Source organism: Colias croceus, chromosome 4, assembly GCF_905220415.1.
Source record: "Colias croceus chromosome 4, ilColCroc2.1".
Lineage (NCBI taxonomy): Eukaryota > Metazoa > Arthropoda > Insecta > Lepidoptera > Pieridae > Colias > Colias croceus.
Genome location: NC_059540.1, coordinates 7,684,434 through 7,697,199, shown reverse-complemented (window position 1 = coordinate 7,697,199; position 12,766 = coordinate 7,684,434). Strand labels below are relative to the sequence as shown.

The 12,766-nt window shown below is 32.2% G+C and overlaps 2 protein-coding genes across 3 annotated transcripts in view; one reads left to right on the top strand and one right to left on the bottom strand.

The window, feature by feature from the left end:
- Nucleotides 1–2,027, top strand: part of LOC123691399 (patched domain-containing protein 3) — a 28,106-nt gene extending 26,079 nt beyond the window's left edge. The window contains exon 11 of the mRNA XM_045635770.1: nucleotides 12–2,027. Coding sequence (XP_045491726.1) covers nucleotides 12–1,100 — 1,089 coding nt within the window. The 3' untranslated portion in view covers nucleotides 1,101–2,027. The remainder of the gene's footprint in view (nucleotides 1–11) is intronic.
- LOC123691398 (telomere-associated protein RIF1) lies at nucleotides 1,473–12,766 on the bottom strand. Of its 2 annotated transcripts, none has more exons than XM_045635769.1 (12): nucleotides 12,749–12,766; nucleotides 10,962–11,200; nucleotides 10,641–10,877; nucleotides 9,664–9,914; nucleotides 8,370–9,153; nucleotides 8,119–8,288; nucleotides 7,639–7,876; nucleotides 7,330–7,507; nucleotides 7,028–7,254; nucleotides 3,433–6,399; nucleotides 2,526–3,296; nucleotides 1,473–2,418 (listed from the first exon to the last, which is right to left on the bottom strand). In XM_045635769.1, the coding sequence occupies exons 2-12, from the start codon at nucleotides 11,196–11,198 to the stop codon at nucleotides 2,164–2,166; spliced, it is 6,315 nt and encodes a 2,104-aa protein (XP_045491725.1). In that variant the 5' UTR covers nucleotides 11,199–11,200; nucleotides 12,749–12,766; the 3' UTR covers nucleotides 1,473–2,163. The 2 variants fall into 2 exon arrangements, with proteins under 2 accessions (XP_045491725.1, XP_045491724.1); XM_045635768.1 differs by lacking the exon at nucleotides 12,749–12,766 and adding an exon at nucleotides 11,387–11,554.

Sequence of the window (12,766 nt, the reverse complement as noted above, 5' to 3'; positions counted from 1 at the left end):
TTTTGTTTCAGTTCGAGCTTGTACGACCGACCTCAATCCAAAACCTTTGCTACGGTGCCCTCATGATGATGATAACATCTTTTATTTTTATACCCAATATATTGTGCTCCCTATGGGTCGCCTTCAGTATAATCTCCATTGAAATTGGAGTAGTCGGGTACATGGCACTCTGGGATATCAATCTCGACTCCATATCGATGATCAACCTTATCATGTGTATAGGATTTTCAGTCGATTTCACCGCTCATATTTGCTATGCTTACATGTCATCCAAAGCCAAACGCCCTAAAGACAGAGTCAGTGAATGTTTATACTCTTTGGGTTTGCCCATTGTTCAAGGTTCCTTCAGTACGATCTTGGGAGTGGTTGCGTTATTATTGGCTGACAGTTACATATTCTCCGTGTTCTTTAAAATGGTATTCATGGTAATATTTTTCGGTGCAATGCATGGTCTATTCCTTTTACCGGTGCTACTGTCACTTTTTGGACCTGGATCTTGCACGAAACACGATGACGATATAAAGTTGACTAAGATTGAGAAATGTTACCCAAATCCATATTGCTTACCTCATCCACAACTTATGCTTAATGATAAAATCTATAATGGAAAAAACGGAAGCCCAAACGGTATTTACAAAATCTACGGTGAAGATAAAGACCTCGGCATTGGAACATCGGGTGAAGACACAAGCGAAAGTAGTTCCAATCAATCCCAACGGCGTCAAATCGGAGATGAGGAAAGCAAAAGGAAGAGATATGAAGATGGCTGGAAACGATTCAATTATGGACAAAGCACAAGTCAATTTCAGCCATCTGGAGAACTAGACATCTACGGACAGGATAACGACCGCACTTGGCAAAGGCAACGATATGAAGCCAACCGCAGGGCCTTTGATAATCACAGAAGAATCCCATATAAAGAGGATGATTTCGGAAAACCGCGTAAATCAAGTGATACGAGTCCACGGCGGGACGAACCGTACAGAGTGACTCGAACTCATTCTCATCATAATTTACACAGGCCCAGAGCTCCAAAACGTTCCAACTCTCACCAAAACCTTGAACATATGGATTACGTCGCAGAAATGCGCTTTCCTTGACATTAACCCTACGACCTCTCCATGAAATATAAAAGTTCAAGAACATTTATTTCATGTGCTCAACTTGTGGACCAAAGTATTATTTTTGTATGAGAATATAAACAATTAGTTAATTTTCAAGTATATAAAAGACTTTGAAGTGGTGTCATTAATTATTAAATCTAGCTATAGAAGAGTGAAGTGTTAGTTTAAGAAATTAGTGCGGAAATATTATCAAATATTTCACTTGTGAGGTGATGGAAAATATTGATATAATACGTAATATTATGTAGAACACAGATAGGAAGCGAAACAAAAAATTAATTTGGATTTAAACATAGTATTGCTCAATTTTTAAATAATAAGCTGCAATGCTCTCAATGAAACAATTTGTATTTTCTGTATTAATTTATTTAAGTAATGAGTTCCTACAATCTATCTTATCTACATAACCTAAAAGAATACAAAACATAAATCAGTCGAACTTAACATAAAGAAAATTATGAACATGCATAAAGTTTTGACATGGTTAAGATCTAAGCAATTAATGATGAATAGTGTGATATTTACAATTAAAACTGGGTGGGTGTGTTGTTACCTAGTAATGTGTACATATGATTTATTTAAAATAATTAAGTCTAATATTTTATAAAGCTTTAACTGTATCTTATACTGCTGTAAATAGTGTGATACATTAAGATGCCATGTACCTTTCTCCACATTTCGATTTCTAAGGTACCCATTTTATTGTATGTATCTTTATATTTAAAATAAAAAAAGAATGGGCTTAAATATTTACGGGCAATACTTTGCCTTGCATTTTGTTTGGTTACAAAATATTTTTGAATTATATACATTTGCATGTATGATATTTAGTGGTATTGCCACAGCTCATGACTGAATACTGTAAATATTTGATGTGTTTTGTATTAAATAATCTTAGTTTTATAAATTTGTTTTATTTCAAAATAAAATTAACTCAATAATTTAGTTTCACACAGATTACATAATGTAATTCATAACACAGTAATACAAAACAGAAATTATTTTGAATGAACATTCATTTTGTAAATCATTCTGATTGTCAAGATTTATCATACACTTTCTTTAACAGCCCACTACAAAACAGCATCAAATCTCTACTTTCAAATTTATCACATAAATATTGTTGCAAAAAGGAAAACCTTTTGTCCTCAGATAAGTTAGTATCCGTTTCACATTGTCTTTCAACTATTTTATCGATGATCTGGCTGGATTTACTTAGTGGTAATCTCTCTACAAGAGTGTCAGTGAGTGTTTCAAACACTTTATCGTCCAGTTTATCCAAAATATCAGGTTTCTGGAAAAAGAAAAAAAAAAGGATATATGATTAAAAATACATATAAATCAAACTTACATTACATATACAAAATATTCATATTAGGCTTAGAAAGTCAAAATACTCACTTCATTTATGTGCATTGGGATGTCATGTTCATAAATCAAGGTTCCCATATCTGTCTGTACAGAACTGTCAAATTGTTCCGTTATATCAGTTTGTGTACTATTGGATGACACATCCAAAATGTCTGTTTGTATTTCAACATTATCACTTATTTTTTCTGCTAAATCTATATTTTCTGAATTAGGAGTTTTTAAGTCATCTTCGGTATTAGATAAAGCTTCTTCATCAGTAATCTCAATACTTGGTATACTGTTAGCCTCTTTTCTTGGCAAGTATGTACTTAGTACTTCCTTTACAGTTTGTATTTTAGGTGACTTTATAGACAGCCTGTTCACTTCAAGTTCAGTCATCTTAGCGAGGTCACCAATAGTTTCGATTTTACCTGCAAGTTGTTTGACTAGCAATGCTCTCATCACAGGTGATGATAATTCAGTGGCAATGTTTTTAATAGAGTCTGTGCAGTTTACTAATTCAGGACATATTGGGTCGGTATCATTAAGATCACTTGTTTTAACAATTTCAATTACTGGTGTTGATTCTAATGTGCTCATTTGTGTATCTTCACTACAATTCTCACCAACGAAACTTTCTATAGTCTTAGTTAAGGCTTTGTCAAGTCTCCGCTGTGATTTAGGCGTTTGATTTTGGAACCGTAATTGTTTCTCTTGTCGTTTACCCGCGGAACTGGGAGACCTACTCCCGCATGGTTCAATATATTTCTTAACACAAACCGTAGTTGATACAGGCGGATCATGAAAACTTACGCGTTTTCGCTGAAAATAATTAAGGAATAATATAAATATGTGATTTTAAGCTTTAACAGCCAATGTTATTCACATGTTATTTATAAATATCAAATAATAAAGGAATTGTTAGATATTATTATTATCACAACTTATAAATATTTACCTTACTAGCAGGAGATGGAGTAGCTTCATCGGCAATGTCGGCTAATTTACGTTTTAATATAGGCCCAGAAGGGCTGCAGTCGGTAGTGGGAAGATCTCGTTTAAATTTAAGAAAAAGATCACTATCTTCATTGTCATCTGTGGCTTCGTTATTATCGGTAGTATTGTATAATATTCTTAAATTTCTTCTAGCTGAAGTATTAATAGGAGTAGATTTTTTTACTTCATCACTCTCTGCCATTTTCTCAGAAGCATTAATTTTTTGTAAACTATCTGGCACACAAAGCCCTAACATTTGAGCTCCCCTTCCACCCGCACGTACTTGAGGTCTATTTTTTTTCAAAGATAAAGAACTAGGACTCGTGCTAGCAGCTGTTATTTCTTCTCTGGGAGGCGAGATATCTCTCTTGTCAGGAGACACTTTATCTTCAGTAAATATTTCTGGTGAATTACACTTTTCTATTGGTTCCCCATTACATTGTACAGGTGAAGCAAGCTTTATAACGACATAGTCATTGCTAGTTTCTGGAGATGGCGTTCTCTCGTCTCTGACAGGGCTTAATATTTTTATTGGAGATATTTCTAAAGTATTATTAAGAAAATCTTTCTTCCTCTGTTCGTCATCTTTAAATGGCGAAGAAGCTGCCTCCTCTTGGCTTGATTTACAAACAGTTAAATCAGTTATTGTCTTAGTAGTCTCATTTGCCGTCGTTATTGAAGCATTTGTAGCATCATCATCAGTTACTGTGTTAATTGAAATATCATTATTTATGTCATTTGTTACCAATATATTGCTATCATCAGCTTTGTCGTTACATGCTATAGGTTTTTCTTTTACTGCTGTTTCATCATTATCTAAGGTAAAATTAGGGTCAAGTGGTTGAGTATCAGCAGTAGCTATACCCTGTGAATCAAGTTCCATGCTTAAGTCATCATTCTTAATTTCAACTATTTGCTTGTCAGATATTTCATGGATTTCATCATCATTAATTTCAATGGGTTCAGTGTCCATATTTTCTGTTAAATCAATAATATTACTTTGTTCCTCAGCAGTTTTATTTTGAGGTAAAACAGTGTCATCTTTATCATTGCTATTTGCCAAGTCGTTTTCCTTCTCTAATTTGTCGAGTTTATCCGATTCGGAAGAATTATCTATACTATCTTGCTTTTTAGCAACAATTTTATCAATATTATTAATTTGTTCCAGTGCCACTATAGGAACTTTTCTTGAACTATTTTTTGTTGATCTAACTGAAATAGTTGTAACTGAAGAATCTTGAGAACTTTCAATTATATCTTGAGATGCTGTTACGTCTATATTTTGAGATTGGGTTTCATCAATTGAGATATCTGTTCTATCTTCCTTACTTTGACTGTCTTCTTTTGATAACATCTTCAATTCATTCGTTTTAGTTTTATCGTTTATTTTCTTTCTAGTTGATGGAGAGTTAGACAATACTTTTCTAGTTAACCTTTTCTCAGGCTTGGCATTTAAAAACGGATGTCCCTCTACCATATCTATTGCTAACTCTTTTTCAATTCGGGATTTTTTCGACGATGGTTTTTTAGTTGACGATTTGGATGTACTCGCTTCATTTTTTGTATCAGTAGCTTTTGGTTTTGAAGGTGTGCTAACAACATTAAGTTTTGGCATGCTTGCTTCCGAGTCTATTGTCTCTTTGACATTGTGGTCATTAGAACTTAATAAATTATTATTTATTAGCATTTTGGGATCATCAATGTCAGTTTTTTCTAATGTCGATCCAATAACTGATGATTCCTTAATTGTTTTTTCTTTAGCAATGTCTTTACAATCTGATTTTAATGTTATATCTGTTTTTTTCACCTCATCCACTGGTAGTTCTTTGTTAATTGTAGGTTTATCATTACTGACTTTATTTGTTTCATCGCTAGTAATTACTTGATCCGATTCCTCACCATCTTGACCCAGGGATGGACGCCTTCTCTTTATGGAAAAGATTTCAGAATCATCAAATTTCTTAGGTGGTCTCTTAGTACGTGCTGGTCTTGAACCGTTCAGTTGGGAAGGTGCAGAATTAATAATATTAGCATTGGCTATTATTTTGGCTCCCATAGGCGTCTTCGATCCATTCTCACTTATGCTGGCTGTAACTCCATTTTCATCATTTAAGTTCGACTTTTCAATTAAATTTCTAACATTACGAAATACTCGATCTTTTAAGGCCATTCGAGGTGATTTTGTATCTTTGGTTGTTGTAGGTTGTAAAGTACTTGGTGTGGAATCTTTCGGGTTTTTAATTATATTTTCAATGTTATTTTTTTCGTCATTGATAGGGTTGTTAGCATCACATTTTGAAATATTTTCCATTATTTTAGGCATCATTTCTTGGTTAGGAATATTCGTAAGGGCTGTAGTTACATCTTCACAAGCCGAAACACTGGTAGACTTGCTAGATGAATTGGCATCATTTGATTCAGTTTTCCAAGCACTTAGTTTAAATTCATCTTGAGACTGTGACAAATCTTGGTATAATGCAGGAATGTCTTCTCGTTTCCTTTGAAACTTCTCCTTTTGATTATCAGTTAACTTTTTCGGATTGAACTTCCAGTTGGATTTGACCACAACAAATTCTTCTCCATTTTCTACAACTGTGTTTACAATACTAACTTCTTTTTTCGTTGTTCTCTTTGTGGTTTGTTTATTATTAGGAGTTGTAAATGAATGATTGACTATTTTATTTTCCTCTGATTTGTTTTCTTTAACAGTTAACTTCTCGACAAGTTGCTTAATATCAGCATCTTTATTTTCATATATTTTTAAAATAGAAATAATATCCACATTATTTTCTATATGTTTAACTAATAGAGGAGCACTTTCCTTAATCCCTTCAAGAATAAGCATATTAAGTTTGGAGTAGGCATCCATTTTTAAAATTAAACCAATACTTGTTAATACCTTTTCTATACAGGCAAATATGTCCTTTTTCTGAAAATATCAGGAGTACTTATTAAAAAGTGTTTTTATTGACTTAAATAAATAATAATTAATTAAAGAAAAAAAATCGCATCAAAAAGAAAAATATGATAGTATATAAATTATGTCTGTGCTACCATAACTCTACTAGGAAAGCAGGAATATATTCAAGTTAAAAAGGCCAAGTAATAGTCTGCCTGTGTGTTTTCATATTTTTAGTTCGATTTATGACTCCCAAATATTAATTTTGAATAATAGGTAGCTATTTGTATTCAGTGTATAATATCAGTTAACTGAATGCTTGTTTACATCTTTTGAAATAGGAGTGTTGTTTGCACTCACAAGGGTCACAGGGCTTTACAATTGTTTTATTTCCTACTAGCGGTCCGCCCCGGCTTCGCCCGTGGACCCGTGGTACATATTTCGCAATAAAAGGTAGCCTATGTCCTTTCTCGGGTATCAAAATATCTCTATACCAAATTTCATGCAAATTGGTCCAGTAGATAAGGCATGATTGAGTAACAGACAGACAGAGTTACTGTCGCATTTATAAAATTAGTATGGATGATATTGATTATCATTACTTTAATTGTCAACCAATTTATGCATAAATTCAAATAATCATAAAATAGTTCTTTACCTCATTTGTATCTTCATTTATTATATTTGGTGTTACTTTTAGAATTTTGTTGATAATTAATAACAAATGTTTAGCGCAAGCGACACTTGTAGTCTCTGTTAATCTATTTAATATCACAGCAATATGTTGTAGCAACTGCATATAAACTGGCTGGATATGTTTATAATTATCAACTTGCTTATGTAAATGCTTGAGTATAATCTCAGTCTTTTTCTCGAATTTCATATCTGAAAGATTGAATGTATTAGTTAAATATATTAATTTACGATATATTTAAACAATATGAAGTGATAAATACAAACCTTTATCTTTTACTAGGACTTCTCCTGCAATGGTCAAAATAGCAGTCAAGCTAAATATTGTGCAGGTGCCTTTATTTGAAGTATAAAATAGTAAAATAACATCATTTACACTTGGAGATGTTACTTTCTTACTAACATAGTCATATATTGCTTGCCATGTTAAGACATATTTATTTACCTGTAACATAAACAAGTTAATTATAATTTACATACATATTTGAATGCCTTACAACTAAAATATTGAATATATTATATTGATAAAATGAAAATCATGTACTTAAGTATATAAAAATAATAACCAAAACTTACATTTGAATGTAAATTCATCTTTAAAGGCCACGAAACCATGTTAATTAAAATTCTTGGACAATTAGTGAATTCAAACTTCAGCGTGGACTCAACAATAGCTGTCCACAAAATAAGACTACTTTCTGTAGTTGGCAAATCTTTGACAATGCTTTCCAATATAGTAGATGTCTTATGTGATGCCTGTATCAAATAATCTGTACATGACCTTATGCTTGTAAATGTTTCTTCAACATTACACCTGAAAATTAAAGCAAGACAACTTAAATTATATACTGCAGAAAACCTACTATTTAACCTTTCTTGTTCTGGATTGCTATGAAACAGCCGAAAAACATTGAAATTTTTATGAAAAAATATTTTGTCATATTATTAGCCAAAGTAATTATGTATTTCCTCAAGTTATATATCAATATCATCTAACGCTATACATAGTAACAATTAAGATATCCAAATTTACAGTCTAATATACATATTTCATACCTTGAATAAAAGTTGTTATTTGATTGGTCAGTTAATATTGAAAAGATTTTTAAAATTGTATCTTCATGCTCTGATTTTATTTTCAAAAGTGGTTTGATATTTTCATCTTCTTCAAATAAGGCTGGTAATAAAACATTTATTACAATTTCAGAGGTCTCTGCTTGGCAATCCTAAAAGAAATATATAAACAAATTAAAATTGCAAATTAAAAATAAATTCGTATTCATTCACTTCCAAAGAAATTGTTCTACCTGTAAAGATTTCTGTATCATGGTGAGAAGCTCAATAAAAAGATCTCTTCTGATATTATTCTCAGGCAGTTCACCAACTGTAGCAACAAATGACTTCCAAGCACACTTTACTTGCTTTATTAATATCTTATCACCACTATCAGATCCAATTTTAATCACCACACTGAGAGCATTTATCCAATGTTTCCAATTTGTTACCAAGTGTGTGGTTGTTACTAATTTACTTTCCAATTTTGGCATATCAACACAACCTGTGCAGTTGTAATGTGCAAATATATTTGCAAAACATTGGAGACTCAACTTCTTTGTTTCTTCAGTGAATAATCCAGGAATGATCGCAGGTTTATTCGATACAACTGGTTTTCCAAAACAAAATTGTATAAACGGCAGTAAAACTGTATCAGAAAACTTTGTCATTTTCGTGTGAAACTTGACTATGAAATGCCACCATGTGTCAAACTTTGCGAGCGCAGTTTCTTCCACTTTAGCATTATTAGATATGAGTGGTATTAAGAGCAATTTGACTCTTTTATTCATGTATACTTCATTAGTCTCTGTGGAAAAATTGTCAATTAAGACATTCCAGCACTTAAAAGCGCGACATCTGTTTTTAACGTCCATTTTAAATGCCATTTCAACCACTGGCAACATGGAGTTGATGGGACAAGCAACTGAATTTATGTTTTTTGTGATTTGACTTTTCAGCAGCTTTACACATACCATCCATAGTCTATGCCAGTGATTAGATCCATCTTCAAGTAGGCGTTTCATTACCAATGGATATCTGTAATTCAAACATGTGTTATTCTTTATGTAGGTTTGAAATATAATTTTATAATTCATGTGGTAATTTGTAAAAGAATGTAAATTAGCCTTCTAAAAATAGCTATTTGGTACTGAATTAAATTTGGAACCGAGATAAATATTAAAGTGGTCATTAACACATATGACACAGAAGTAAATTTTCTGACTTCACATAGTACATATTTAATGTAATGTTTAGCCAAGAGACTCGAAACTTTCTAGCAATATAAATATTCACATCAAGTTGCAGCATATAATCTAGGAAGCTCTACAATCTTAGTAAATACAATTTATACAATCATTGTTTACATTTTAGTTTCTAAAAACTGTTTGATTAACAAGTTTACTATAGTAGTGCATAAAACTATTTCTTTATAATATTTATTTAAAAAGAAAAAAAATTATCACAATGCAGGATTTAAAGTTTAAACTTTAAACCCGTGTCTCGATATTTGTTTTAAGTGACATTAATTACAAAATCACAACTTACTTATTTGGTACATAAATACATTCTAGTATGACAAGCCATTTTGAATTATCAACATAATCAAAATGGAGAAGATCCTCTGTCAATAGCTCCAAACATAGCAATGCATTTTGCACAATATTAATGTATATTGTTGATGAATTAAAAATTGTTGGAATAAGGCTTGAAAACCAAGTGGTAATTCCATTTTTGACAAACTCCACTCTATCACTGTGTGGCATAATTTGCAATAGTCGTAAAATGAAAAATGTTGGCTGTAAACAAACAAATTAGTTTTTTCAAATATGCAAAATAAGTATTTAAATTAAACATAACTAGCTTTCCGCCTGAAATCAGTTCAGTAGTATTTGAGTGAAAGAGTAACAAACATACACATACACATCTATCCTCACAAACTTTCGCATTCATATTATTAGTATGTACTTCATTCATACTAGGATTCATATACCTTACAGTTTGCAACACTGAAGCATGTAAGCAACAATGCAAGTTAATCTACACTAATATTCTACAGAGGAAAACTTTGTTTGTTTGATTGTAATGAATAGGCTCATAAACTACTGAACCGATTTTAAAACTCAAACTCAAACATTTATTAATTCAATTAGACTACTTTTAGTAGCACTTTCGAATCGTCATTACATAAGTATTTTTAACATTTACCACCAATTTGGAAAGCAGTATCTATGGAGAAGAACCGGCATGAAACTCCATAGTTGCTCTTTTAAAATCATGTCAATATTACATAATCTGTAACTTATATCTAACTACATAATATATCATAATAAAAATTCTTTCACCATTCGAAAGCTACATTATCCATGAGTAATATTGCCTATATAATATTATCACGCTAAGACCAACAGGAGCGGAGCCACGCGGGTGAAACCACGCAGCAAAGCTAGTAGATGTAATAAATTTAATGGTTTCCAGAATTATCATAAAAAAACTTCATATACATATGTAAAAGATAAACTTACCTGTAAAATAACTTCAGTTGGTGCTCGACTATTACAGTATATTTCAACTATTTCATAAATTTCATTAGGATGTTGGACAGCTAATGATATCAATGTTTCATCTGGATATATCATTAAAATTTCAAAGCATAGTAACCTGAATGACTCTATGTTTTGAAGAAATGAAACTGTTTTGAGAGTGCTTAGAATTCCATGTGCTGATGGAACAAAATTTACAGTAGTTGATAATTTTTCTTTCTGTAATAAGAAAAACCATTGTTTACATTCAACTGCTACATAATACTGTGAATAAGCTATTTTATTGAATAAGTGGAACATTACCTTAATTTTATTTAGAAGAAATGATAAGATATTCAAACTGTTAATACCATATTTTTTATTATCTTCATTTATATCTTGAAGACATATTGAAACCAATTTTTCGGCGTCTGAACATTTTATTGGCTTATCTGTTTGTAAAACTTTTTGAATTTCATTGTAATGTGTAGTATTGAATGTGAAATCATCTAAATTATCCAATATACTCTCAAGATCGACTGAACACTGTTCTTCTGGCATGGCTGAAATCAATAATACTATGTAAGTTTACAAATTTTCAATATATACTTTTATTTCAAAGAAGACGATATAATTATTGAATACAACATAACATAAGAGAAATTGTATAAATACTTGAAAAAAGAAACTACCACGACATTGGCGTCTATCATATATACCTATACCTACCGTATGAAAAGCAATCTTACCAATTTAAATCTAACACAAACACTTTAATATGTATTCGGTTTGTATTTGAAAGAACATTTAAGAATTAAGATTATCGTTGTCTTTTCGAGTCACTAAATTAGACGAAATTCTTTTAAAATAACGTGTAACATTGAGAAATCAGAATAACAAAAACTGACATTTTGTTGATTTTTCTGGCGCGAATTATGCGGTACAATGTCAATTGTCATTTGTCATATGTATGTGACATGTGTCATTATTAGACTATAATATCATCATCATCATAATCTAAGATCATCATCATCATCATCAGCCCATATACGTTCCCACTGCTGGGACACAGGCCTCCTATGAGGGTACAGGCCATAATCCACCACGCTGGCCAAGTGCGGGTTGGCGGATATAATATAGTCCTCTATTATAGGCCTCAGAGCAATAATAGGCATAGGCCTCACTTAGGCCACAGGCCTTGCTTTAGGCGCATATTTAAGAACGTTTCCAGAATTTAAAATTAATCTAATTAAACCTCGGAATTAAACATTAAACAAAAACCGGACATATTTTACTAATAGGTTCTAAAAGCATCATTTATGTTATCCTAAACTAAAATAACAAAATGTCTACAATACAACAATAAGTCATTGAGCTATTATTACTACGTATGGAGGAGACACCACGAAGAAAATCTGTGCGCCAAGCGCGGCGGCCGCGGCGGCGCGGGGCGGCTAGTGAGTCAAATGACGCAACATGGCGCCCACCAAAAATTTTGCTCGGACCAAGTTTTAAAAATGATTATCTAGTTAATTACCGATGAAAAGTTATTTCTTTGCACTTTGCCTCATTACTTGAATTATTAGTGCAATATCGTAACACAATCGAGGGTATATTTGATGAGTAACATGGTTTTTTGCTATAAAACCAACAATACATGAACGCGACCATCGCGCTGAAGCGACTGAGTGCAGTTTGGCCATATGGCTTATGTTGAGCGGAACATAAGTGATGTAGGCGGTGTCGTCTCCATATGTATATCTCAATGCAATAAGTGTTGTTTTTGGAAGGAAGTTCCATATCGCGTGTTGCGAAAGGGGGCTAAACGGAAAAAATTAAGATGAAAAGTTGTAACGACACTTTTTTCTATAGTTTTAAGCCGTGCGGCGTGCACGTGTTTCTCTAACGGTCTCTCTTACTTAAAACTTCGTTCCATCCGGGTGTCCCTTGACAGCCTCTGAGTTTTAATTTTCTCATGTGCATGCATTAATTTATATATTTAGTAGAAACGACTATGTAGGTGTATGAGACTGTGTGTTTATTATGTAAAAAAAAGTAAGTACGCCGTTACGTTAATACCATAATTTTTACCTGAAAACTGAGTTTTATACCTTAAATATTCATAATTT

What these genes read in the sequence shown, in the direction of transcription:
- LOC123691398 (XM_045635769.1), bottom strand. Translation starts at nt 11,198, where the DNA reads ATGCCAGAAGAACAGTGTTCAGTCGATCTTGAGAGTATATTGGATAAT. An exon ending in TTCTTCTAAATAAAATTAAG is followed by an intron (nt 10,878 to 10,961) that starts GTAATGTTCCAC and finishes TTCTTATTACAG; the next exon opens with AAAGAAAAATTATCAACTAC. An exon ending in AATAACAACTTTTATTCAAG is followed by an intron (nt 7,877 to 8,118) that starts GTATGAAATATG and finishes TTTAATTTTCAG; the next exon opens with GTGTAATGTTGAAGAAACAT.